The sequence below is a fragment of the Archocentrus centrarchus genome, chromosome 14, assembly GCF_007364275.1.
Source record: "Archocentrus centrarchus isolate MPI-CPG fArcCen1 chromosome 14, fArcCen1, whole genome shotgun sequence".
Taxonomy (NCBI): Eukaryota; Metazoa; Chordata; class Actinopteri; order Cichliformes; family Cichlidae; genus Archocentrus; species Archocentrus centrarchus.
In genome coordinates, this window is record NC_044359.1 from 27597866 (window position 1) to 27624743 (window position 26878).

The 26878-nt window shown below is 42.6% G+C and overlaps 1 protein-coding gene across 1 annotated transcript in view; it reads left to right on the top strand.

Moving 5' to 3' along the window:
- Window positions 1-26878, top strand: part of ncor1 (nuclear receptor corepressor 1) — a 60548-nt gene that overhangs the window by 21209 nt on the left and 12461 nt on the right. The window contains exons 15-37 of the mRNA XM_030747252.1: window positions 8154-8284; window positions 8976-9271; window positions 11441-11506; window positions 13848-13984; window positions 14097-14190; window positions 15873-16308; window positions 16419-16545; window positions 16849-17014; window positions 17712-17873; window positions 20123-20286; window positions 20597-20711; window positions 21372-21457; window positions 21551-21722; window positions 21806-21931; window positions 22022-22105; window positions 22185-22432; window positions 22641-22950; window positions 23262-23480; window positions 23717-23917; window positions 24356-24505; window positions 25140-25280; window positions 25397-25532; window positions 25798-26276. Coding sequence (XP_030603112.1) covers window positions 8154-8284; window positions 8976-9271; window positions 11441-11506; window positions 13848-13984; window positions 14097-14190; window positions 15873-16308; window positions 16419-16545; window positions 16849-17014; window positions 17712-17873; window positions 20123-20286; window positions 20597-20711; window positions 21372-21457; window positions 21551-21722; window positions 21806-21931; window positions 22022-22105; window positions 22185-22432; window positions 22641-22950; window positions 23262-23480; window positions 23717-23917; window positions 24356-24505; window positions 25140-25280; window positions 25397-25532; window positions 25798-26276 — 4246 coding nt within the window. The remainder of the gene's footprint in view (window positions 1-8153; window positions 8285-8975; window positions 9272-11440; window positions 11507-13847; window positions 13985-14096; window positions 14191-15872; window positions 16309-16418; window positions 16546-16848; window positions 17015-17711; window positions 17874-20122; window positions 20287-20596; window positions 20712-21371; window positions 21458-21550; window positions 21723-21805; window positions 21932-22021; window positions 22106-22184; window positions 22433-22640; window positions 22951-23261; window positions 23481-23716; window positions 23918-24355; window positions 24506-25139; window positions 25281-25396; window positions 25533-25797; window positions 26277-26878) is intronic.

The following is a 26878-nucleotide window of genomic DNA, read 5'->3' on the forward strand; positions in this document are numbered from 1 at the left end:
GCATCCGTGTCTCTCAGCAGCAAACTTGGTCTCTCCATTTTTAGTCTACTCAGCAGTTTTATTTTCTGGTATGGAGTGAGCATCATACACAGCCTCTACTGAGACTGAGTTATTTTATGAATTGTTTTCAAAGTGGAAATTATGAATGGATTTAATGATTTGAATATTAATATATTTATTGAAAAGAAAACATGTATTGTGGCAGTTACATATTGGCTGAATTTTTTTTTTAACTGCTGAATATGTAATACTGTATCATTGAAAAGTTTTGCAAAAGCACAGAACAAGTGATCCAGAGACATCAAATATTTCTGTATTTTTGTGAATAATTGAGAGGAAGCTGGAATCCTTTTGTGATGATGCTGCTTTCATCTGCTGCATGTGTCTCTCAAAAGACTTACTTGTCCCAGCATCAAGCATAGAGACAAAGTGGAGCCGCGCCTTCCTTTGAAGCCTCAGCGTGCAAGCGCTGTCAAATATGGAATGTAAACTTTGTTGTTGCCAAAAGGAAGGCTTTAGAGAGATGTTGTACATATGATTGTTGTCTTGGCTGCACTTAAAATGATGCAGCATCTCCTAACTCTGATTGAAATCAGCGCCAAATGTCAGCAAACACATTCTGTTGGATTATTCTTCTCCTTGCTGGACTTTCCCTACTTCACCATAGTCTCTGTACGGGACATTCTGTCTCTGTCGAGTGTTTTTACTGTGCAGCACAATGAGTTGGTTGTAGACTGTTTCTCTACATAAGCAAAAAAAGCTGCCAGCAGTTGAGGGAGGATTTGACTTTTCTGTGACACATGAGGCCAACCGTGAGCAGAGAAATATCTTTATATATGGCCAGATTCTGATCTCATGATTGGTAAAACTTATTGATGAAAACATTTTCTGTTGTACTTGCGGGCACCGCCATGTGATGTGGTGGATTGCTCTGTAAATTTTGCATTAACAGTGTTACAGGCGTGCATAATAAACAAGCCGACTCTGTTGCAAATGTCGATTGATGCAGTTTCCGGGTTGCTTTCCAAACAGTGCGGGCGTTGTTTAAGGAGGTTGTATACAGTAAATATCCTTTCTTTAATATGATACCACTAGGCACATGATTCCAGATAGAGATTATTCCTCTCAAATACTTCTGTTATACACAGATGAACTGTAGAGCATCTTTAGCTGATAAACCTTGATCGATAATAATTTGTTAGGCAGACTGGGTCTGCATCTTTAGCTCACTGGGAAAAAATCAAGTGGAATGTGAGCTATTGCAATTTTGTCACTCAGTTGGGAATGCATGAAAACACCTCTAAAGTAAAAATGAATGTGTGGCCTCTGTGATCATCCTGTGATTCAGGGCAGCTGCTTAAAGAAATACAATGCGTGTTTTTTGTTTTTAAATTATATTATTAACATTCGGAGTAATGCACATCAGGATGTGGCGGACTTTCAAGGTTCTGGTGCCTTAACAACTGCAGCTCGAGTGAGCAGAGTGAGTCATTAGAGTTGGAAGAAAAAGGATAAGAGTGAGCAAGAGTAAAGCAGTGGAATGTAGGGCGAGTGAGTGAAGCCGAGTGAAAAAATCCTCAGTGAGACCGAGTCAGCGCTGGCAGCTTATCTGCTGTGTGCTGCTTTTTTTTTTTTCTTCTTTTCCCTTCCCTCCTCGTTTTCCATTTCCTCTTTCTTCTGTTCTTCTGAGAGCGAGAGAAAGAAAGATTCACCCCTCTCTGAAATGGCTGAGTTGGTACAGCCCGGCCATCTGACAGGCCCAAAAAACTCGCTGTGCTGCTGTGAGTGCCAATCAAAGAGGAGTGCTCGGCAGGGATTACCTTGAGTGACCCTGCATAGATTAGTGTGTGCATGTGAGATGGACAATTCTTTGGGCGGCTTAAGCGGCCTGATGACACGCTTTCCCGGAATATGTGTGGTGGTGCCGTGGCCCGGCAGCCCTTCTAAGGAGCTCTACTATGGTGCTGTCCTGCCCCTCTACTGCTACCATTACCACTGCTATGGAAGTACCGGTGGGTAATTTCTCGTTTGCTCCACTGGTAAGCTGTGGCTCTCAGCAAAGAAAAGGGATTTTTATGACCAGCAAATGAGCTTGCAGGTATGTCACTAACTGTAAAACCAGTTTTTCAGTTTTGAGTTGAAGCCAGTTTACTTCTTTTGCTTTACTCTGGGACATGATTTCTTATACTCTGTTGCATGTTTCTTTGCCTGCCATTTGAAGCTTATGTTGTTTTCTAGGACCTGTGCAGCTTTGTATATATATATTTTTTTTTTTATATAATGCTCAAGTTCAGGATATATGGTCATCTACCCATCTACATATGCTTTGAGAAAATGGCTTCAGTGTCATGTTCAGTGGCAGAGTTTTTAAGACATTAGTTACACAACAACAGATTTAACATTTTTAAGCACATTTACCGACAAGCAGATGACAAATTAAATGAAAATGTGTCCTTGTAAGATGTGGGGCTACGTCGTTCTGCTAAAACAGCTTCAGTGAGCCTGTGAGTTTCTGGAACTCTACTGGAAGAATGTAAGTAGAACCTGACTGATACTGGATTTTTTTTTTTTGGCTGATTGCCAATATAAATTTTAGACAGTAAAAACTTCAGATATCAATGTATCAGCTGATACAGTGGTTCCCACACATAGACTTTACTTTGGCAAGCTGCCCAGGTATGTTAAAGTCCAACAAAACATACTTTCCAACTCATTTTAACTTTTTTTTTTCTCATCTGTGGATAATTTCCCTTTTATTTTGAAAGATCACCACCACATTCCGTCCACCGTGTCTTTCAGCTGCTCTCCAGGGAGTCTCTTGCCCTGCAGCTGGACGGACTCCTGCTTTGCTGCGTGCTATATGACAGCTCTAACCAGAACCTGCATCAGGTGGAGAATTTGTTCATGAGCTGCACCACAGTGTATTTCACAAACTAGTTAGCAGCTTACATGAAGGCACAGATTTACCTCAGCTCCTCAGCTGTGATGTGACTTTGGTTCATAAACAATGGAGCCACTGCTGTAAAAATTATGTCATGACACCATTTTGAAATTATCCCAAGCATTTTTTTTCTGCATTGTGTTTTCATACTGGTGCATAATGGGATAGCATATACTGCGATTCAGACGTATATCTGTGATAGGCCAATATTGGTCAGGCTTTACGTGGATCTGTTCTTCCAATAGATATTCTCTCACTGGGTGTTTTTAATTATAGTGTTTGAGAACTTTGGCAAACATGTAGCTCGTATGTGTTTAACTGGGCTGAAATTGCATGAATGTGAAGGCCAAAGCTTGAAATCCACATTATTTTCATTCCCATCCAACTATTGAGGACCTGGGGATTGGGGCACTCAGAGGATAAAAGAGGTCAATTAGAACAACTTGAATTGTTTATCATTTACACCCCACTAAGCATAAGGCCAGGATTTTAGTTGTTTGAAGACATTTATATTTATTTATTTAATTAGTCTGCTTAAAGTCAGTGTGAAGGGTGCATGCATAGTTGGTACATTGTATTGCATGGAACCTTCCATTCATTCACAAATGACAAAATTTACTGAACTCGGACCCAGGTGGACCCTCGTAGATCATTGCTACATCAGTAGCATTGTTTCCATATTCACAGAGGCACCAGCTCCCCTCTCTCAGAATGACAGAAATGTCAGCTGAACCTTAATGACTGCACATCATCCAAATGGATATTTTGCTTGTGAACACAGAGAAAAGACAATTATTCAAAAATTCAAGGAGTTTTATTGTCATTCCAGCGCCTGCATTCACATGAGGTGAATTTAAATTTTGCACTCAGGTCATGGTTAAGGCCAACATAATACACACAAGAAAATGATAAATATAAGAAATAACAAGTCAGTTTCCAAGTGTTGGAGGGGTGTGTGTTTGTGTGTGTGTGTGTGTGTGGTGAGCTAGTGAAAAGATTTTGTGGTTGGGAGCAGCAGAGACTACAGAGCATCACCACTAAACAATCAATTTCCATCCATCCATTCTCTGCCGCTTATCCTGTTCAGGGTCGCTGGAGCCTATCCCAGCTGTCATAGGGTGAGAGGCAGGGTACACCCTGTACAGGTCACCCGCCTGTCACAGGGCAAACGAGAGAGAGAGACAACCATCCACACTTATCGGCAATTTAGAAATTAACCACAAATTAACCTGACCCTACTAAGTGCATGTCTTTGGGAGGAAACCTGAGAACCTGGAGAAAACCCATGCAGACACGGGCAGAACATGCAAACTCCACACAAGATGCATTTGAACTAGGACCTTCTTGCTGTGAGAAAACAGCGCTAACCACCACGCCACCGTGCTACCCAACAATCAATTTGGTTTTCATATTTTATGCTCACGTGGAAGCCGGCACAGAACACACTCTTCCACTGTATCTGCAGCCACTTCACTGCTCATGAAAGTAGAATTTGGCACCGTTGTCATTTTTGAAAGCCTTCTTGCTCTCCTCTGAAGTTTTCTGTGCTAAAGTGAGACATTATTATTTTTTTCATGCAGCTTTGCTCATGTTTCCTTATATGTAGGTCCAGCTAGGACCCCTAGACGTGAAGTGCACCTTCCTCGGAGTCATAACTTTATGCTGTAAAGTCTGGTTTATGGTCACTGCATCGGTTGTGTCTCGCGCCAACTGTGATGTCACTGCAGCCCTGTCACATTTATAGTGTTGCTTCGGTCTTCTCCTGAACCATTGGTATCGCCAATCAGAAGAAACCTCTGCATCAGCGCTGGTATAGGAGTGGAAGCCGTCGAAACAGGAAGCAAAAAAAGAAATTGTGGAGGGTTTTTTTTTTTTCCTTCTCCCAAGGTTTCCTCCGGAAAATCTCATCCTTCCAAGCTGTTACAGCATCTCCTTTTAAAATCTGGAAATGTCTGAACAAATCTGTAATGATATATCATTAAAATGAGGGTAAAGACTGACATGATGTGCACCCGTGTCTATAACGTTGTTGCTCTGGCCACGTGCGCCAGGTTACAAAAGTCGAGAAGTCCGCAACAAGCTGAAATGAAAACAGTATGTTTTGATTTATTGGCCAGGTCACTCAGCAGGTGTGAACTGAGGTTACAGGTTGTATAGCTTTGCATGTGCAAAGTGATTGTGTATTGGTCCTTTTGTTTGTTTTACCATAGGAGTCCATAATAGCCTCTTACTCAGTTTCCTGACAGTTTTTGAAGCAGATTTTATTGGTTTATAGTTCTTCCCCATGCAGAGCTCAAATGGTAACCATAGTAACATGGCCAATGCTGAGTTTTTTTTTTTTTTTTTTTTGGACATTAAGTTGTTACACGGTGCTAAGGAGAAACCATCAGCTGTGCAAAGCATTTTCATAGAATCTGGGCTGGTTTTAACTTTTTTTTTTTTTTTAACCTTTCCCATATTTTTAAGATTCCTTTACCAGAACATTTATAAATGTGCTTTCCTACTAATTGTCTCCTGTATGATTGCAATAACTAATTTCAGGGCTTCCATTTCCTATTCCCACAGTGGAATTGTTTGTAGCAAGAGTGAGAGATTCCTCCGGTGGTCTGAGTTCTGCGGTAGGAAAAGGAAGATTGACTTGTGGCTCTGTCATTTCCTAAATCAAATAGGACTTGTGAATCAGCAAAAGAGGGCAGAAATTAAAACTCTTAAAATATTCAAGACGGGTCAGGAAAGAGCTTCATTTAAAAATGCTGAAGAGCCACAGAACCACAGGGACTCACTGACTTTTGGAGAACATCTGTGTAGAGGCTCTTTACGCAGTGTGGGAGACGAGGCAGGAATGCCACGGCTCTTTGGCCACCTCCAAAGCAAACACGAGCATTCCCTGATCCAACCAGAACAGCATCTCACTGAAGGGCATGTATGGGGAGCATAAACCTGCCCAAACAGGGCTGTTCTCCTTTGTACAGAGAGGTTTGAATTGGCAAAACTGACCAAAAGACATGCCTCTCATACCACTGCAGGTAGGAAGTGAATTGAGAGAGGTCCTCTCTGCATCCATCCATTTGTAATCCAAGCTTCAGACATGCAGAGCTTTCCATAAAGAACTGGACACCTATGGCTGCATTGTCATACTACACTGTAGAGCCATTTAATCATCCATTTTCACAACCACTTATCCAACTTAAGGTCACGGGCTGCTGGGCCTATCCCAGCTTTCACAGGCCAAGAGGTAAGGTTGGACCCTGGACAGGTATCCAGTCTATTTCATGGCACTACACAATATGGTTACATGGATAGCATGAGTGAATAGGTTGATCTTTTGTTTTGAAATTCTGGCTTGACCCCTGATGTGTATCAAACGCTAAATAGAAAGTAGCTTGCAAGCAATAGTTTTGATAAACAGCAAATTGCAATGACATCAACCGTGAACCATCAAATTTTCCAGTTATGTGTACAATTGATTTAAGGGAAGGCTGTGCAGAGACTAATAGAGCTTATGGGAAAATCTTGAGGACTGCATCACGTGCAGTTTTCTCACATACTGCAGATTTGATTTTGTGTGTGTCCATTCTTAAAGAACAAAAAAAAAACAAAAAAAAAAACAGACTATCAGACTGGCTACAGCAGCCGCTAATTCTTCAAGTGAGACACAATCTGAGCAGTCACACAGCAGTCACAGCTGACTCCATGAAACTGCTGTTAATTTCTTACTTCAGTATACGATGAAGCAGCCAGACTCCTCGTGTGCAGAGACATGTTTTTGTAAAATAGACAAGACAGCCACATTCCTTTTTTTTTTTTTTCCTCTCCAAAGTGGTACCCCGGTCTTCCTTTTTATTTTCCTGCCCGTATCTTTTGCCTTTACCATTGAATGAAACACATTCCTTGGCCCCATCTAGTACCAGCATGGGATCTTTGGCTTGGCATAACCAGACTTGTTGCAGTGCAGCTCTTTTAGTGAACAGGCAGGAGGAAGCGTTCTGTGGTGAACCACGCCAGCACTGATGATAAAGACTGTTGCTCTGTTCAGAATCACTGTGTCTGGTCTGTTTTTTTTCTTTTCTTTTTTTAAATTCACATACAAATAATGTTTTGACCCTATTCATATAGGCAGTGATATAGAGGTGAAGTAATTCGCTTTTGTTTATTAGGAGGACTACTTGACTTGTTATCTGTTAGAGGATGGTATAAAGTATGAATATTGTGACTATCGACCCCTTCTCTTTCTCTGAGGACTTAAGTGAGTCAAATGAGGCACGAGAACTGGCCACACATCAGAATTCTTCATTCTGTCATTAGGACAAACACATGAGAGAGGGCAGTGTCTGCAATGTGGGCTGTTTTTGCACCGTTGATGATAAAGATATTGCATCACATCTAAAGAAGAGTGCAGAATCTGTACATTTCTGCCTTATTTTGAGTTGAACGCAGCAGTAACAGTAAATGAAGTGCGGCGTTTGTTTTAATCGCTCTGCTGAATTTTTCTGTTGGCTTTAGAATTGAACATTTTTCCAGACTGGTGAGGCCGTCCTGTATGATAAAGTAGCATCAGACTGGTGGAAGGTAACATAAGCCCTTTGAGGGGGATAAAACAAACTTGAATGCTTTTGAGGTTGTTGGAATGGCTTGAAGTGACTTGCTGGGTAGGTTTTTACATCTGAATTGAAGCATTGATAAGACTTTGGCCTGGATAATAGTCTCTCTCTTTGAGTTCTTGATTTATATCAATCTTGGAACCCATTGGCTAGTCTGCTGACTTTTGTCTGTAGCTTCTGGGGCAGCACCCAATTTTTTTTGGTTCTTCTAGTGTAGCCAACGGATATCCAGGCAAAAATTTCTATTCACATCCTCTGATTATGGTTTGAGAATGCAGATAATTTAAGTATAAAGCTACAATACATTACTTTAGCCAGAGGTTGTCTGATGCATCCTGACAAATGCAGTCCCTCTTTTTCCGCTCCACACAGACTGTTAAACTGCACGGAGCCAAAGCCTACTCAAACATGGTGGTTCAGCAGCACTCTCACTACAGGCAGATTATAAACAGAAATCTTGTCAGGCACCTACATATTCTGCATATGAAGAATGTGTTTCTAGAGATTAGACTTATACAAAATTTGAGCAACTAAAATCTCTTTGAATAATCTAGACCAGAGTTTTTCTTAATGCTTAGCTAAATATTTTACCCCGTGTGTTTTGTCTTCAGCAAATAACACGTCCCTCACAAGAAGACAAGTCAGACGACAAGAACGAAGAGGACAAGTCTGAGAAGTCGGAGAAAAAAGAGGACGAGGAAAAGAAGGACGAGGAAGAGAAAGATGAAAAGGAGGATTCTAGGTGAGTTATGAATAGTTGTTTGTCCTTGTGTCACCATCAGGCCCTGCAGGTAAAACTCCCTTTTGTTTGATGTCCGTGTTTGATCCATTCACTGTGTGAGAAGAGATGTCATGGTTACATATGGTGTATTATGCTTCACTGCTTTCAGTTGGCTGTAGTTGTTAGAAACAAATTCACCTTTGATATCCAGCAACATTTGTATATATCCACAATGTTCTAACAGCCTATAAACAAGATGACTTTAGCTTGTTTGGTTAATAAAGGGACACTTCCTGGGTTTAATCTGTTTACACTAAATAAAAATAATGCACACAGAGGTGAAGAATGTACAAAGGTGACTTCACATTCAGCTTTAATGTGGCAGTAAAGCTGAATGTGATGAAAGTCATTAAGAAGGTGATTATTATTGTGATGAACATTCAGTTAGTCCTACTGAGCAGTTCATGGGCAGCAGTGATATTCATGGTCTAGACTAGATTTAAAGGCAGGTGTGTTGCAGTGTCTATTAGTGGTTCTCTGCTAACAGACAAATTACTTTCTCTATTAAGTTTTTTCTTTCTTCCCTATTCGTTCAGTCAGCAAGGAAAAAGAACAGGTTACCATAAGAGAGCTTGTTATTGCTGAGCCAAGAGGGAATAGATATTTGCAGTACCAACAGCTAAAAGCTGTGTTTCCCTGTCCAAAACCACAGGGACATTGGCAAGGACAAAGACAAGTGTGACGGTGGGGAAGACGAGGACGGAAAGGAGCAAAACACGCCGCGTGGCAGGAAGACTGCCAACAGCCAGGGACGCCGTAAGGGAAGGATCACCACACGCTCCATGGCCAATGAGGCTGCATCTGTGGCAGCTGAGGAAGCACCTCCCACTGCCCCTGAGCCTGCCATGCCAGATCCACCACAGATCCCTAAACCCAATTCAGCTCAGAAGGCCATGAAGGAGCCTTCAAAACCCCAGACTCCAGTAGCTTCCATGGATGCTGCTAAAGGTGAATACTCTCAGGATACATTCTGGGGAGAATTTTATGGGTCTTCGTACACCACATTCAGTCATACACTATTTAGGAATGTGATTCAAACGTGAGCAAAACTAATTCAATAATATCAGAGCATGCAAAGTTGGAACATTTCAAGTTCTTTAAATGTGGTCTTTTATTATAGTTTGTGTTGGAAAAACTATAATGTAACACTTTATTTAGTTAATCCATCGTGCCATATGGCACGCAGCAAACTGTCAAAGTAGGCAAAAAAGCCATTTTCTTTTTCTCTCATCAATAATCACGATTTTTGACTTGACCCTTCATCAATAATCATGTTTGCTCTTCTCTTCTTGTATTATGAGCTGACATGATGAAATGGTGCTTACCTTCAAACAAGGTTACAAGAGAGCGATTATGAAGCAGGAAGAATCCTGAACTCATATTTATAGCTGGAAGCTCTGTATCAGGAAGGATGGCAGTAGAAGTATTCCCAGCGAAAAGGCTTGTAAATCCTTATTTTGGAGCAAAGTGTCTGCTGTCTGCATGATTCTGTACATACAGTTTTTATATCCCAGAAACAATTGAAATTGAAGTCGATTTGGATAATGCTTAAGGTGGCTTCTAGAAGGACTTTAGGTGTGTTTAAAATACAGTACTGCTGGCTTTCTCCTTATTAAAAATGTAGACTTTAAAGCTGGCAATAGCCTAAAAGGGGACATACAGCTCAGGTACTCATTGCCAGGTAGGCTGCATTTCCCTCGGGAAGCAGTTTGCAGTCCGTGTAGCAGTCGACTGCTGTAGTGTGTTCTTGTCACGGGTAACTCCTTCACACTCTGACAGTGGTAGCTCAGGTTATCAGGTGCCCAGGGTCCCTATCTGTTACGTTTCTTTTGTAAGCGTGCTGCATATCTTTTTGAATTGTCCCTCTCTGTGTCTAACCTATAATTAATTAACCCTCTACAGTGCCCATCCGTCCTCTGAACCCTCTTCATTCTGGTTTACATAGGACTGTCTCAAAACTCTCCTTTAGTGACTGCATTGTGGATTTTGTGTGGAACTGTTTACTTGCTCTGTCGTAACCCCCACAGCTGTGGTGTTTCTTAGAAGTACGTGGGCTAGGTGCAAAAGGGTAACTGGCTGTCAGTGTTGCCTAGCTGAAACTGGGTCAGGCAAGTTGAGGAAGGTGCTGATTCAGTAGGGGCTTGGATTCTGTTTTGGGGGCTGGTGTATGTATCTTTATGTCAACATGCTACACTGTAGACAGACATACTGACTGTTTTCATAACTAACAGATTGAGAACCACTCTGGAGGGGTCTCCCCTGTAATGGGATGCATTTGTCAGTGAAGAAGAAATTAGTCTAATTGGTCTAGTGCACATTTGCTTAACTAAAAGTAAAACACTGTGTGGCAGGAGGAGTCTAAACAGTGAGAATTGATCTCATCTTCAAGATTTGGGGGGGGGGGGGGGGGCAGACCACCTCTTAATGTCAAGGGTACATCTGCAGCTATATTAGTCCAAATGTTTACACAGTCTCAGTGGGTGCCATAGAGGAGAGTGGGCGAGAGTTCATTCAGCCCCCTCCACACTAACTGTGCACTTCTGTGAATTTTGTTAGAGGCGGGGCAATGAACTGTGTGGCCAAGCTCAGGCAAAGAGAAGGAGTGTGTGTGTGTGTGTGTGTGTGTGTGTGTGTGTGTGTGTGTGTGTGTGTGTGTGTGTGTATCATATGCACAGTATCACAGTAGAGAGGGTGGGAGGGTTTTTAGGTTGGCTGTTCCGTCTGCCTATTTGTCTCCATCCAAGGCCATTTCCCAAAGAGGGAGGCATGGCTCTCAACTGTCTGGTGCTACATCAGCTGACCAAGGCCCTCCCCTTGTGGATTAGAGAGGAGCAGGGCTTGCTCAGGGCTGTGGGGAAGGAGAGAGAACGAGAAATGGGAGGAGAAAGTGGGAGAAAATGAGAGGAGGAGAGTGAGCTAGAGCGAGAGTGTAAGTGAGGGAGCAGGTCTCGGCAGCCCCTGAATGTAAACAGATTATTAGATTAGTGGCCATGAGAAGGAGACGGCTGAAGAAAGAAGTGTCACACTCTCTCCGTCTCCCTCCCTCCTTCACTTTCTATCGTTTTTCTGTCTCCCTCTGTCTGTGCTGATGGGGCTGTGTCTCTCTTTGTGATTTAGCTGGTGCTGGTGAAACCGGAGAAACTTCTCGCTGGACCGAGGAGGAGATGGAAATAGCCAAAAAAGGTACTGTTTTAATTAATTACTACTATTTTTTTTCTTCTTCCTTAAGTCTTTGTCCTTCCTTTTTTATCACTGCTTGGCTGAGGCGCCTCTGCTTCTCACGATCACGTTTTCTTTCTCTCCCGCCTTTCTCTATTCCCCCTTCTGATTATCTGATATTGCTTTGCCCTGCTCGTTTATTGCACGTACACAGGAATGACTGTGCACATGCGTTTACACAAATGAAAACTATTGCTGGTGCTTTACTGGAAACTGTTAGAGAGCCTGTAGGGTTTTTTTTTTTGTTTTTTGTTTGTTAATTTTTTTTTTTTCCTTTTAGCTGCACTGCTCTGCTGACTTCTCAGAAGTGACCTATTAAGGCCATCCAAGAAGCAGTAGAGTGTGACAGTTGTAGCTTCTTATCTATTATTCAGTCTCAGACACTCTTCTGATTCTTTGAGGGGAAAAAAAAAAATTAAAAGTTACTTGGATGTATTCTTAAAAATAGGCTGCACACTGTAATCGTTAGTCAGGTCATATGCCATTCAAGTATGCCCACTCTTCCCCTTTTTTGTTTGGCTTTGTTGGTGTCGGCTCTCATTTAGGGTAGATTGGCAGAGGGAGTAAACAAACGGATTAATGCGGAACAATTAAGACTGTATTGCTTGGGTTTAGTTGCTCCACCTTTACAAAGAAAGCGAATATTATCTCCTCAGGCTTCCAGACCTATATGCTACATACAGTACCAGTCAAAAGTTTGGACACACTTTTGACTGGTGCTGTATGTCTGTGGATTAATGTAACTAAGAGAGGCCAGTCATATGACAAACCGGGTTCAGGCTGGTCATGCAGGCCCAGTAAACAGTTTCCCCCTGAGTTACTTGATTTGTTTATCTGCATAAGCCCTGGTGTTAGTACAAGGCTAATACATGCCAGGCTCGTTAGTCAAATCAGAAAGACTCTGAGATGTAGTTGTAGTCTGTGAAAATTTCACATCTTTAATTTAAATTAATAATAAGTAGTAGCCTTAAATGATTTGGTCATTAACAAACAAGCTTTAAGCCAATCAATCCTGTTTTTTTTTTTCTTTTTTATATTTCCTCCTTGAAAGCACATGTGGAACCAAACATGATCATGTCATATTGAGCTGATGGATTGCAGCTTATTTATTGTTCCTCAGTGAAATTGGAGGTGTTGGAGCTTTAGAACGTTTTTGAATGTTTTGCATATGATATAACAAATGAATCAACTGCGCTCAGACGTCGATTCGTTTTTAGAGAAAGTTCAGGTCACTTGATCATTTCTCAGTTTCTGCCCTTGTGTTGACCGTTGTGCTCAGACTGTAGCCCAGTTTGTCAATGATTGCTGTGAATGTGTGAGCCAGATTGTAAATTAATCTCAAGACGTGCAGTCCGTGTGCACAGCAATAAGAAATCCAGTATGTCTTATTGAATGTGTTGTGAATGTGTTGTCAGTGCTCAGCTATGCTGTGAAACATCTGGCACAGTTGTCATTATGTGGAAAAAGTACTAGTTTATAGAATATATATTACAAAAAGCAGTTAGTACAACAGAGGAAAAAATATGACCAGGGTTGTATTAATATCTGCTAGATAAAGTTGCCATAGTGATCAAAACAAATAATCTAAGTGGTGATCTGATAGAGTGAATGTGCTGCATTCAGTTAAATACACAAGGCCATCCTTTTCTTTATTTTTTTTCTGATACAAATAAGTAAATAAGACAGTCACTCTGAACAGTCCCAGTACCCTTATTCCTTCCTTGAACTGGAACATTAATGAGGTTTTGTGTTTAGCTCTGCAGTGATTTGTCACGTTGCCAGCATCCTTCATCTCAGTGGGGCTGGGAGGGAGGGGGAGGTCACATGGGTTACAGGATTTAGAGAAGAGCCGCCCTAATAATGTCAAAGGTAAATGGAAGTCTTCCAATTCACTGCAGGGTGGAAGAGTAATTTCAAGGTTTAGTGGGGCCATCAAAGCTGATTGTGTAATCAGCGCGGGATAGGGAAAACCAATAGCAAATCACAGCAACAGTAGTGTAATTTTGCAGTAATGTTTTTATTTTTAAAGATTTAACCGAGTTCATCTTCTAGAACTGTAATAGAGGTTCTGACAGCATGACAGCTGTTACTGAATGTCCAGGCCAAATCAGGCTTTTAAAGCTTGTCTTTTTTTTTTTTTTTGAAGTGCCTTTTACATACTTGCAACCAAACCCCCCAATTAAATACAGTTTGCATCATGATTTTAAGAAGTCTCGTGTGCCATTAGTCTATATTAATAAACATGAAAAGCTTTGTTAATTTGTATTTTACCGAGTATTAAAGTCGCTCTCTTCATCCTGCGCAGGGCTTGTTGAGCATGGGCGAAACTGGACAGCTATTGCCAAAATGGTGGGCACCAAAAGCGAGGCACAGTGCAAGAACTTCTATTTCAATTACAAGAGACGTCACAACTTGGACAACCTGCTGCAGCAGCATAAGCAGGTAAGCTAATCATAATCTGCCTTCTGTTACAGTGTGTTCTCAAATGTATGAATTAATGTTTTTTTTGTTTGTTTGGGTTTTTTTTTTTTTTTTTTGGCTTTTTGTTTCCCAGGATACTCGAAGAGCTCGTGCTGATAGGTCTCAAGGTGAAGGTCTAGCCACAGCATCACCTGATGATGATGAGGATAATGCAGAGGACAGTGAAGGTCAGAGAAATGGATGATAGAAAGCACTGTTAAACACACAGTCACACATATTCTTAATTACTCATTTTGGACTGTAGAGACTGCACATATTCACACAATGTCTGACAGGCTCTTGTTTATAAGCTGTGAAACATGATGCTTGATCATAACACATGTTCAGAGTTCAGAACAAACCTGTGAAGCCTGATCCAAACTTCCCTTGGTCGGGTAAGCATTTGAGTCGATGGCAGTGTGCTTGCTCTCTACTGACAGTAGTTTTAATGAGTGAGGGGAAACGGGGTCAAATGAAAAAAGGCAGCAAGTAGAGGAAGAGATGAAAGATATGAACTAATTCAGACTGCACGGGTGTCTGTTGCATAACGGTTTGTAGCTTTGAAGACTCAAGAAAACCTGCTCTTTGAACAGAAAGTGCTGGTCCCACTTGTTTGATCCAGCAAGCCTGCCGGTCTGCCCGCCTCCCTCCCTTCCAGAAATCCTTATCTAATCTTTGCTGGGGTCTCATGGTGAAGGCATTCTTTCTCTTCTTCTTCTTCTTCTTCTTTTTTTTTTTTTTTTTAACAGCAGAGTGCTTTGGGGGGGGGCTAAAAAAAAAAATCTGCTCAGCAGACTTGTATATAATTTAAACAACCTCTGCTTCACAAGATAGCTGCAGAGACATCAGGAAATCACACAGCTGACTTTATCTGCATCTCATGGAACCCAAACACTGCTGTTGATCTGCACCTTGCAGATCTCACATTATAAAGTTGCACATTAGGCCATCAGAGGCATTAATAAAACTCCAGCAACTTAGACTGCAGTGATTTATCGTTTGAATGTTTAACAAAGCTGCTTCTTTGATTTTTGGTTTGATGCATTGAATGCATGTAAAAATCGTTTTTTTTTCATAAACATGCCATCTGGACTACCGTCACCATGGCAACAGCTGCAGCGGCAGACAATATGCAAACCAAGAGGGCCAGGCAGGCTTTAAACATATGTATTTTGTTGTCTTACAGTTTTTTTTTTTCTTTTTTTGGATGTGAAATTGCGTTTCATCACTTGAGGTTTGCGGCTCGTTCTGTGCTGTTTTTTGACATTAATGCATATCTGCACAGATTGCAGACGTCAGTTATCTGAACGGAGCTTTTTATCTTTCAAGGTTGATCTCGTGTCTTTGAGGCCTTGAACATAGCACAGGCAAATATTACTGCTTTGAAGCAAGAGCCATCTAAATGTGCTGTTTTGTAATAACTGGCAATTACATGTGTGCCAAAGTGTGAATGTGACTGCGAATACATTTCAGATGGGTCGTTTTAAAGGTGTGGAACATAAAATGAAGGTGTAGGTCCTGATGTAGTTTTTCTGTCCGGGGTTTTGTACCATCTGAGGCTGATAAAAATGTAGCATTTTTTTCTGGAGTTATTAGCTGGAGCCTGTATTATGGCTGCAGTTCTAGTGGTTTCTTGGGATATTCATTGAATCATATTTCACTGATCCACTTGGTTCTTCTTATATGATTAATCTTTGAGTATGTGCTCCTGTTCTGATTTATGTCTAGGCAGGTCTATATTTATTTTTAGAAAGATTTTAGAAAATTCCTGTGAGTTTTGGTTAACTTATAACTTCATGAATTGTTTGTCACACATTAATTTGGTTTTTTTTTTTTGGTTTTTTTTTCTTTGTTTTTGGTGCGTCCTCAGGTGGTGAGAACAGCTCCGATACAGAGAGCGCCCCTTCCCCCTCGCAGACCGACTCCTCAAAGTCCAGCGACTCCAAGAGGGCAGATAGCACTTCAGGAGATGCTCAGTGTGCTGACCAGGACAAAGGTCAGACGAGCAATGGAAAGGCTCCAGAGCCGCTATGCGAATTCACAGTCAAACAAGAGAAAATCCCTGACAGTGAGGTTGGATCTCAGGAGGAAAAAGTCAGGGTGACTACCTTTGTAGGCTCCGTACATCCCAAAACTGAACCTCTGGATGTGGATATGAATACAGAGGAGGTTAAAGTGAAGATGGAGCCTGGTATCAAGGAAAAAGGAGAAAAGGGAGATCATGGCGAAAGGCTCCACTCAGATAATGACTCCAGCGCCACCTGCAGTGCTGATGAGGATGTGGAAGCAGAGCCTGAAAGGCAGAGGTGCGTTTTCATAATCCCTCTATTCACGTGTTCATGTTGTGTGTTCGTAATTGCATTTTGCAAGAACAACATTGTCAAACTATTTTGACTTCTGCATTTGTCCCACGCAGCAGAATATTCTCCATGGAAAAGCCTTCATTGCTCAGCCCCCCGGGCACAGTGTTAGTGGCATCACCCAAGCAAAACCAGCTCAACATCGAGCAGCTGCATCAGCGGGCAGCTGCCATCCCACCCATGGTTGGTTACTTTTTCAGGTTGATCGATTTTGACTAGTGCAGAGGAAAGCAGCAGGTAGAAAGCATTCTCAAATAGCAGTCATAACGAGTGGTGATGAGATCAAAAACTATAGGCCTTCATAGTGCTGAGCTCCTGATTACAAAGCAGTAGGTTTTAAGGGAGTGAATGATAAATTCCTACCATGTCTTTAATCCTGTTTGGAATTAATTTTTACTTAGGATTTGCCTTCAGTGCTTCAGTATTTCACTTAGTTCATATCTGGCATCCGGACTTGTGGACTTTTTTCCCTTCTTAATTATTTAGGTGCCTGGTCCATTTGGCGCTGGTGGTGTGCCCATCAGTGGTTTTGCCATGTTGCAACACCAGATTAAAGCAGTGCATGAGTCGGCGCACCAGGAAGAGAAGCAGGGAGCCCTGGAACGCAGACCCCCCTTCAGCACCCGCAGCCCCAACCTGATAGACAGAGATGGTAAGGAAATAAAACTGTCCCCGTTCAATCCTCACGTCTCCTCTTGCCTTTTCAGTGCTCCGTCTGCCTTGTTCTCTGCTGCTGCTAACAGTGAACTATTTATAGTGTGTGCATTTTAGGACCCATTCATTTTTATGCAGTTTCATAAAAGGAAATGTTTGAGGGTGCCCTGGACTGTCGTAATGTGGTTCAGGCTGAGCCAAGATTTAAAAAAAAAAAAAAGAGAGAGAGAAAGAAATTGCTGACCCTGTTTTACATTTGGCGCTGTGTGAGCTGAAGTCTGCATTTATGCTTCTCTTGAAATGCCTTTTGAAGAGGGGGTGTTTTTGAAGCCATATGACTAGAGGCTGTCAGAGTAGTTCACTTCTACTCTTCTGGGCAGTCAGATTTAATTCACCCATGCAGCTTCTGAAGGGAGAGCAGTGAGGCCACTGGGCAGGCTGTATTACAACTTGATTTTGCAAAGCTTTTAGCACCTTTTAGTGTGAGTGCCGTTGAGAGGAGAGCAGCTGTCAGTAAGCTACTGAGCTTTGACACCACGATATTTATTACATACAGTAGGTTTTAGCAGGTCTGTGTCCAGGTGGTGTTAGTCAAAAGAGTCCATCCATTGTGGGTGAGCTCAGTGCACACTGGCATTGGGTTTTTATTTTAATAGTGGTTATCTTCCCTTTGTCCTTATGCCTGTGCGCTGCAGGTAAACCTTTACCGTACATGCCTTATGACATGATGCTGGCTGTGGACCAGGAGACCCACTCCGGTCAGCCAGGCTCTCCTTACAGACTCTCCCCCAGGGAGTTAAGAAAGGCCTCACCTGACCCCAACGCCCCCAATGTCTCCTGCTACAGTGTGCCACCAGGTAAAAGCACACATCTTCACCTCCTCCTCCTCCTCCCAATTCTTTTTGCCTCCTTCCATCCCCTTCTGATACATGCAGGCCTTGTGTGACACCCTTTTTGTGTTTTGTGTTGGAGGTTCTTTATGACTCCCCTGGCAGTGGAATATTAAATATTGGCTTTGAAATTGTGCATCCATACTAAAATTGTTCAAAGAATGAGGTCAGCATGTGTATATGTTATCCCTGTGGGGCAAAGGCTCTGTTTCAGACCTCCCTTCCTCCCCCATCGTCTATTTAATTCTGTATAATGTGAGTGAATACCACTAGTAGTCTCACTAGTCATCTCAGGCATACAGCTCTGGCTATGAGCACAGAAGCCCCTCCTGCCTGCTTTTTCAACCTTTTGCTCACGCCTTGAAGCCTTGAAGGGAGGGTGACCCTAAAGGGCGAGGAGCGAAATTGCTTGTTTCAGATTGAGTATGACCTGAGGGGCTGCACCAAGGCCCAGCATGAGATAAATACAAATTATTTTGAACTGTGAATCATATCCTGCAAAGTTAATCTAGTAGAGTCCCAAGAATGCAAGTGCAGCGCTAGAGCACAATAATAAGCACAATAGGTCCACTTTAAATTTAGAGTGGAGAGGAGGACTGCTGTGGAGCTTCTATTCCTGTCAAAAGTTGGGATGCGGAGGTGCTGCAGAGCACTTGTGTGCTGGTCAAGATGAATCTTCCCAGGTCCAACGGTATAGTTTAACACATTAGTGTCAAGCCACGTACAGGAAGTGTATAATCAGTGTTAAGCTGACATGAGGAAACCTCTGCCCTGATATGATTATTTATTGCTTTTGCTAATACTGCTATTCTGCAAATCTGAAGTTCTCTGTATCAAGTTTATTTTATTACACTCTGTTACAAAGTCGTCTCCTCTGGCTGGAACTTTTTATGACAGGTTGCATTATAAATATGTGCATTTTTAGGTCAATTTTATAACTGTAGATGTGTGTGAATACACTCCTCTGGCCCCATTTATCTGTCTCAAAAAATATGCCCATTCCCAGTGACAGGTTCCCTCTGTCCTACATGACATTTTTCCAGGTATTGTCTTTTTTTGATCAGATAAACGACCACATTCAAATAAATGTTTACAGGCCTGTTTATAATAATTAGATAAATCATATCACTGTAACTATTAATGCTTTTCATTAACCAGCAGTAGAACCTAGAAATGACCTCAGCATGTGATTTACTGCTGTGACTGTTGCACCCTGATGTGCAGTTAGACCCCTGTCATCAAATAGCTTTTCTTTTGTATCCTTCTTGTTAAGTGTAGTACATATCCAGTTCAGATATGGTTATGCTGAATGATGAATACTGAAATTGAATTTCACTTTGTTAGCTTCGACCGGCAAACCGAAGGTCATTCACCATCTGTTTGTGGATGATTAATGTTGTGACACCAATTCAAAGCCAGATATGGTGATTATCCTGGATTTACTGCATGCAGAACAATTTTCAGACATTTGCAAGAACTTTATAGAGACAACGGGAAGAAGTAGAATCAAAACTAGAAAGAGTTTGAGGTTGAACCTACTGACATACAGCCTATCAGGTGAAAAACCTCCCCTGTGAAAATTCTGTTCGTTTTAAGGAAGTGATTTTTTTTTTTTAAATATTTATTTAATTTTCTTGTTTGACATTTGGGGCAAATGTAATATCATGTCCTCACAAATCAAGTTGTTGTTCCTGAACTGCAGCATGAATGTTAATGCCTGACACACAGTCCCTTCCCTGCAACAGAGGGTTATAAATTCGTCATAGAGAGGCTTGTTTTCTTATCTGGCCCCGTATGAGCCAGCAGGAGGATGACGTCCGTGCCCGCTGGAGGAACTCTCTCTGCCATTTGCATTTTTGATAGAGTGCGAGCTGCTCTCCCTGCAGGGAGGTTACTCCCGGTCTGTGTGGGTGTGTGTTTTAGGTGTGTTATGATTCATTTTTTCTACTCAGCTGTCCCAGGAGACCGTCAAGCAGACAGCGGGCATGGGCCAAAGATAACGCAGGGTGAGGACAGGCAATTAACTGAGTTCTTCAATGCTTACTTCACCACTCAGTGCAGTGTTGTCAGAATGAAGCCGAGTATCTTTAATGGGAAATGAAGCTTAAAGGAGCTAGTATTTTGGGTGCACTGGTTTGGGTTGATGTTTATGTTATACCCAGTTGTTTTTAATGAAGTTTTCTTATTTGCTTTTCCTTTTTCTGTATTCCCACCAGTCCTTCACCCTGCAACTACCCAGCTGGTCCAGAATGTGGCAGATGGAGGCCGCATGGCATTCAGAACCATTCGACCCCCCAACATTCCCTCTCCTCCTCCACTCATTCCAACTACCAAGCCCACAGACAAGCCTTCCTTCATTCAAGGAGGCTCCATCTCCCAGGTGAGGCTCCAGGGGTATGATGTTAGTGCTCCACTGGTAGATTAACTCTCCTCTTACACCAGCAGAGACAAATCAGATTCCTTAATAATTTATGTGAGCTCTCACTTAAGATTAACATGTAGGTTTCATGAAGATTTTTGTCCATGACAGGATCAGGCCTTTAATTTTTAAAGTATTGCTATATTTGCCTGTTAGACTATTACACTATTATAGGTCATTTAATCCCATTTTAATAAAATGAAGTACTTTATTGTCCTCATGAACCGAGCAAGCTGACCTTGGAACGTGTTCCCTATCAATGAATTTCCAGGGTACTCCTGGTACATACCTGCCATCCCACGCTGTCTACGGGCCCGAGGGGGCTAAGAGCAGTGTGGGCTCCATCTCTCTGGGTCTGCCCCGGCAGCAGGATCCTAACAAGTCTGGTAGGACGACAGGCTTTCATGTGACTTCGCTGTTTGGCACTTCTTCAGTTCCATTAATAATGTCACCACTCAAAAAGCAAGCATGGCATAATTGTATGGTTCCTGAGACACACATTTCTGAGGGATAAACACATTTTTAAGGTGGTAAGATATTTTGACAACCATGGAGAGAAGACTTAAAAACTAGATGTGCCACTAATTGTACACTCAAAGCTAACAGTGTTGTGAGCACTCAAAAGGGAATTTTAAAGAAGTTGTTTCTATCCGTCCTTGAAGACGGACACAACGAGGTGTTTAAAAAGAACATTTTAATTGTTAGCACTCCTCCGGATCAAAGGATGTTTCTCTTGAGAAATTCTGTTATAGTTGACATCTGAGCCATCACACACCTCCCTTATGGCATGGGCTGGTCATTTTGACTACAATATACCACACAGAGTCCGGCAAATGAAGAACTGGATTTCCTGCTAGTAGAAGAGTTTTGGGAGCCTTATCCTTTAGTTTGAACTGCTTCGCTTCATAATTTTTTTTTTTTTTTTTTGTGCTTCTGATGTCGTTTCTAATTGAATTATATTTTAATGTTACCGCTAAAGTCAGACATTTGATGCAACTCCATTAAATGGCTGAACTTTCTTTTTTCTTTGCTCTGTAACGTGTCAGGAGCTGCAGTTCCATCCATACAGGATGGCAGAGGAAACCCAGCAAAGGTTGGCGAGGGTCTGGCTTTCAGAGGTTCTATCACTCAGGTAATGAATGGATGAAGTGAGGCTTCAATGTTTGCTTGTTTACACTTCATTTATAATATACCTCATATATTTCTTTGCGCTCCCCTAAAACAGGGCACACCAGCTCTGTCCCAGTCAAGCATTGCTGCTGACCTCCTGAAGGGTACCATCACAAGGCTTGCCACCGAGGACCCGAGCAGCCCAGACAAGGCCAGGGGGGAGCAGCTGGCTAAGGGTCATGTCATCTACGAAGGAAAGAGTGGGCACATCGTCTCATTTGATAGTTGTAAGGGCCTTTATTATTATGACAAATAACTGTTTAGCTTTGTTTGGCATGCAAATGTGATCATAAATTTTAATGTCCAATAGCTATTAAGAACCCCAGGGAAAACACCCGCAGCCCCCGAACAGGCCATGAGCTGAAACGCACATACAACATGATAGAGGAAGCCATGGGCAGGGGACACACGGGCCGAGAAGGAGCACCGTTGGAGGGTACTGCTTGTGTGTTATTGAATATACAGAATGGATCCTTGTGTGTCTCTTGTATGTTGGGGTGATGGTTGGTGTTTTTTTTCCCCTCAGGATTAATTAGCAGAGCTTTGCCCAGAGATGGCATCCATGGAGACTCTAAGGAAAGACCATTGATCACTGGATCCATAATGCAAGGTAGCTTACTGTAAAGTACTCAAAGTCACAAGTCATATAAAAGAATAAGTGAATGTAAAATAGCCCCAAACTTTTCCAGGGACGCCAAGAACTGCCTCAGAGACTTACGACGATGCCATGAAATATGGAAAACTGCTAAAGCCAGACAGCCCGCCTACCCGCTCCTTTGAAGGGGGCATTGGCAAGGGCAAGCCCTATGAGGGCGTCAATACCATTAAAGAGATGGGTCGTTCCATTCATGAAATCCCACGGCAAGATTCTGGCCAGGACATCTGCAAGACCCCTGATTTGTCAGACAGGAGGGTTTTGGAGGGCTCCATATCTCAGGTCAGACAGAGTTGTGATACTGGCCACTATTTTTTTTTTTTTTTTTTTTTTTGTAGGCAGCTGTTCTTTAGAGGTGTTCAGAGATTCACCATTTTATTTTAATGTTTTTGAAACTGAATCTATCAACTCCAAAATAATCCACAGTAATGTTTATGGTGAACCGATAACTAACCGGTTGTTTTAAACCCCCTTTAAAACCATTTACCAGATTCACCCTCTGAACCAGCCTACTATCAAACACAATGTCAAGTCCCTCATCCCCAGTCCCACCAAGCTGCCACACAACATGCCCCAACTGGAGGCCATGGAACGAACCAAATACGATGAGGGTAAGGGAGTGCGGCACACCTCTGTGGTCAACTCCACCACCTCTGTTCTACGCTCCACGCACCAGGAGGCCAGCAAATCCCAGCTTAGCCCAGGCTTGTATGAGGACACCAGTACTCGCAGGACCCCAGTTGGTTACAGTACCAACCCCATGTCCAGAGGATCACCTATGCTGGGACGCGCTCCAGAGGGTATTCTTTATAATCATTTTATACACAGTGGAACATCAGGTTCTCACTCGTTTATTACGAACATAATTATTACTATTATAGCGGCAGACAGAATTGAATTGGACATTTTCCTTACCTAACTAGATTATCTAGATTGGTAGAGTAACTGTATTAGTCAGTAATACACAATGTGCATCCAGTGCTGAGGGCAAGGGATACGCTTTTATTTTATTTTGTTTTCTCTGAGAGAAGTAATGATATGTCATTAAGTTGCTGTGTTAACTAATTAGGTGAATCGTGTGTGTGTGTGTGTGTGTTTGTCTTTTATGAAGGTGGGGTGAGCTCTGTAAAGTCTGCTTCCCATGAAAGAAAGAACACCATGACACCGACACAGAGGGACAGTGTCCCAGCCAAGTCTCCAGTGACCGGTGGTGACCCTGTAGCCTCTCATAGTCCCTTCGACCCCCACCACCGACCTGAAGTGTACCGAGGCCACATCTCGCTTCCACATCTTGACCCCGCCCTGGCCTTCCACAGAGTGCTGGATCCTGGTACAGTGTTTAATATAATTTCATTCTTTCCACTGTCACCATGTAGGAGACTGATGAAAACCTTGATTTTGAGTAAACTGACGAAAGCAACTCAGGCCGTCTGTTTCATAGGCATTACATGTCCAGGATCTTTTTCAGCTGCTGACGTCAGCAGTGGTGATCTGTATCGCTGAGCCGTCTGTTCATATGTTCTTTTTTTTTTGTTGTTGTTGTTTTGTTTTTGTCCTCTGCTACAGCATTCATGTTTCCCAGGCAGCCGTCCCCGACAGGCTACCATAACACCTACCAGCTGTATACCATGGAGAACACACGACAGACCATTATGAACGATTATATCACGTCCCAGCAGATGCAAGGCATCCCTCGGCCTGACATGGCTAGAGGGCTGTCACCGCGGGAACAGTCTGTTGCTATCCCTTATGCACCCGGATCTCGAGGTATGGCCCTCCGCTGGCTGACTAACTTTCACCTGCCACAGCAGGCAGAGAGGCTGTGGGCAGGAGGGGTTGTAGTATGCAGACTGTGTGCTTGTGAAGTAGTGGCTACCTTTTCCAGACGCCCAGAAGCAAATGACCTAGACAAATTCTACTGATTTGCTCTTTATACTGGGGCTGCAAATGATTTGGCTACTGCTCAATTTATACATTTTGTATGATCATCCAAATCTCCATTTGCTGAGTGGTTGCCTCTTACAAGTTGACCACTATTCCGCTCTCTCTCTGCAGCCCTGTTGCTTATTGATCAATTTGTATTTGGGAGCACTAACAGATGAAGGTGATGGGTTACAGCTAAGTGTATACGGTGTTCATACATTCAGAAATTGATGGATTGGTTCTTGTTGTTCACCGCTGGCCCTTTGCTTCTGTCTGTAAAAGGGATTATTGATCTAGCCCAGATGCCTCCAACTATCCTGTTGCCTCACCCTGGGGGAACAGGTACTCCCACTTTGGAACGCATCGCCTACCTCCCTGGACCTCAGCCCCCTTTCCCTCCTAGAGCTTTCAACCCAACCTCCATATCGCAAGGTGAGGACCCCTCCCTTCCCCATCCATTCACCCCGTGTGCCCTTTATCTTGCTTGGCACGATCTCCGCTTCTGTAAAAGTACAGCTCTGCACTGGCCTGACATGTCAAAGGTCAGTTCTGCCTGTCCACTTACACAGCAAGTTAAGTGTTACTGCAGTCATACTGGGAATGATTTCCCATAAAACTGACTGACTGTTGCACAGCAGAAGTGTGTGTGTGTCCTTGTTTTTCATTTTTTGGGGGCACAGAAAAAAGTAACAATAAATAGACTACAGTCTACCTATTTTTCAAATTTAACTTTGTTTTTTAAAGTTTGTGTTTGAAACTCTGTAAAATAATAATAAGTAAAATTTCTGTTATTGCCTAAACTCAGTGTTTTTAATGTGTAGTTTACAATTTGTTGACATAATAGTTGTTGATGAGCTTGCAGTGTCAAGTTATGTGGTCTGTAGTTGTTTTTATGTTTCTATCCGGGTAAGTTTAAAATTTTTTTCACGCATGGTTTGATCTGAAACTGTAAATCTGGCCACGTCGCAGTTTATCAGCAAGGCTAAAGGAAGCCTGATCCATCATGTTTATACCGGGTGAGTAGTCTCTTTATAAATTTTGTCTGTGGTGTCCTTGTTCTCCTCAGGCCACCTTGCTGTTGCCAATGAGAGAGATCGGGAGAGGGAGCATGACCGGGAGCAGCAGGAGAAGGAAAGGGAGCAGAGGGAGAGGGAACATGAGCGAGAAATGAGAGAGCGAGATCGAACCAGCGAATACATGCGTGCGGGTGAGTCATTTTTGAGTTGAAAATCTCATATTGATGTTTTTATTCCTTTAATATGGGGAACTGGAGCTCTTAGGGCTTTCATTTTGAAACACTGTTCATTTATGTGTGTTCTTAAGGTGGAGCAGAGCAGCCAGGCCGGCCAGGGAGTCGAGGATACCGGCACTCCCCTTCCCCCTCACACAGGCCACAGGATGTAGGTGTTCCACAGCGAGCAAGCATCTACCCCCCAAAGAGTGTCATCACCTCTCTGATGTAAGCTTAAATCTACTCTGGGTCTCTTTTATTCAAGCTTGCTAATGATTGTTTGTGTGCATGCATAAATTTTCTATACATGATTCCATTTTGAGCAACAGTATGGTGTGACAGCTGTGTGTGCCACTCGTTTATGCTCAAAGTCTCATCATTGGACTTGAGAATGGATAAGATGGAATGGAAAAACATATTTCACAACTGAGCCCATGCTTCTGCAAGTTTTTTTTTTTTTTTTAATGTCATTATGTTCTTCTTTTTTCTTTAGGCCTCATTCAGCAGCAGCTATATCTGCCCCGCAGAGTACTGCCCGCCACAGTACTGCAGCTGATGCTCTGGCTGCTTTGGTGGACGCTGCAGCCTCTGCTCCACAAATGGACGTGGCCAAGGTGAAGGAGAGCAAGCATGAACGAGATGACAGTATGTCTTCATCTACTGCAGCTCGACGAGCACCCACCCTCTCTGAACAACAGCAACAGGAGACAGAAAGGCGATCTCTGCACTCACCGTATGGGGCTATGTCTCTGCCAGGGAGTAAACCCTATCCAGCTTACCCTGAAGGCGCTGGTGTTGGCGTTAAGGATAAGGGACCTCAAACAAAGTCCCGCATTGAGGAGGAGCTTCGGACTCTTGGAAAGACGACAATGACAGCAGCTAACTTCATCGATGTCATCATCAAACGTCAGATAGCTTCAGACAAAGACTCGCGAGAGCGAGGCTCTCAGAGCTCTGACTCTTCTAGCAGCTGTGAGTGAACTGGATTTTTTTTCTTCCCCCTTTTATAACAGAATTTTTCATGCCATGACCTAACCCACATGTTTTGTCCTTGGTGTAGTAGAGCCTACCAGTATATCAGCCGGGGATCGATATATCGGTCAGGCCGATATAACGGCCAATATTACCTATTTGACGATATATCGGTATAGGCTTTTATAACAGCCGTTAATTGAACATTTAAAAAGTAAAAATGAGGTGGGAGAAACACCTTTCAACCGTGTTATGAGTGTTGATGTTGCATAGTTTGTTTACCAGAGGGAACTCTGCAACTGCCCTGTTGGCGATAAGTGTTTGGAACGCCACAAATACAACCAGCTGATCCAAGCAGAGTCAGGCAGAATGTAAAAGAGCAATCCACGATTTTCTGTGACAGTAAAACGACATTATTTTTAAACTGCACTGTCACATTATCTCGGGTGCCTCCATAATGTAGGGGTTAACACGTTCGATTCCAGCCAGAGACACAAATCTGGTGTAAAGCTCTGCCAAATCCACACATGCAGAACTACCCGCTGTGACCCCCTGTGTAGCTTTATTGACATGTTATCTGTAGTAAGGGCTCATAAAAACCT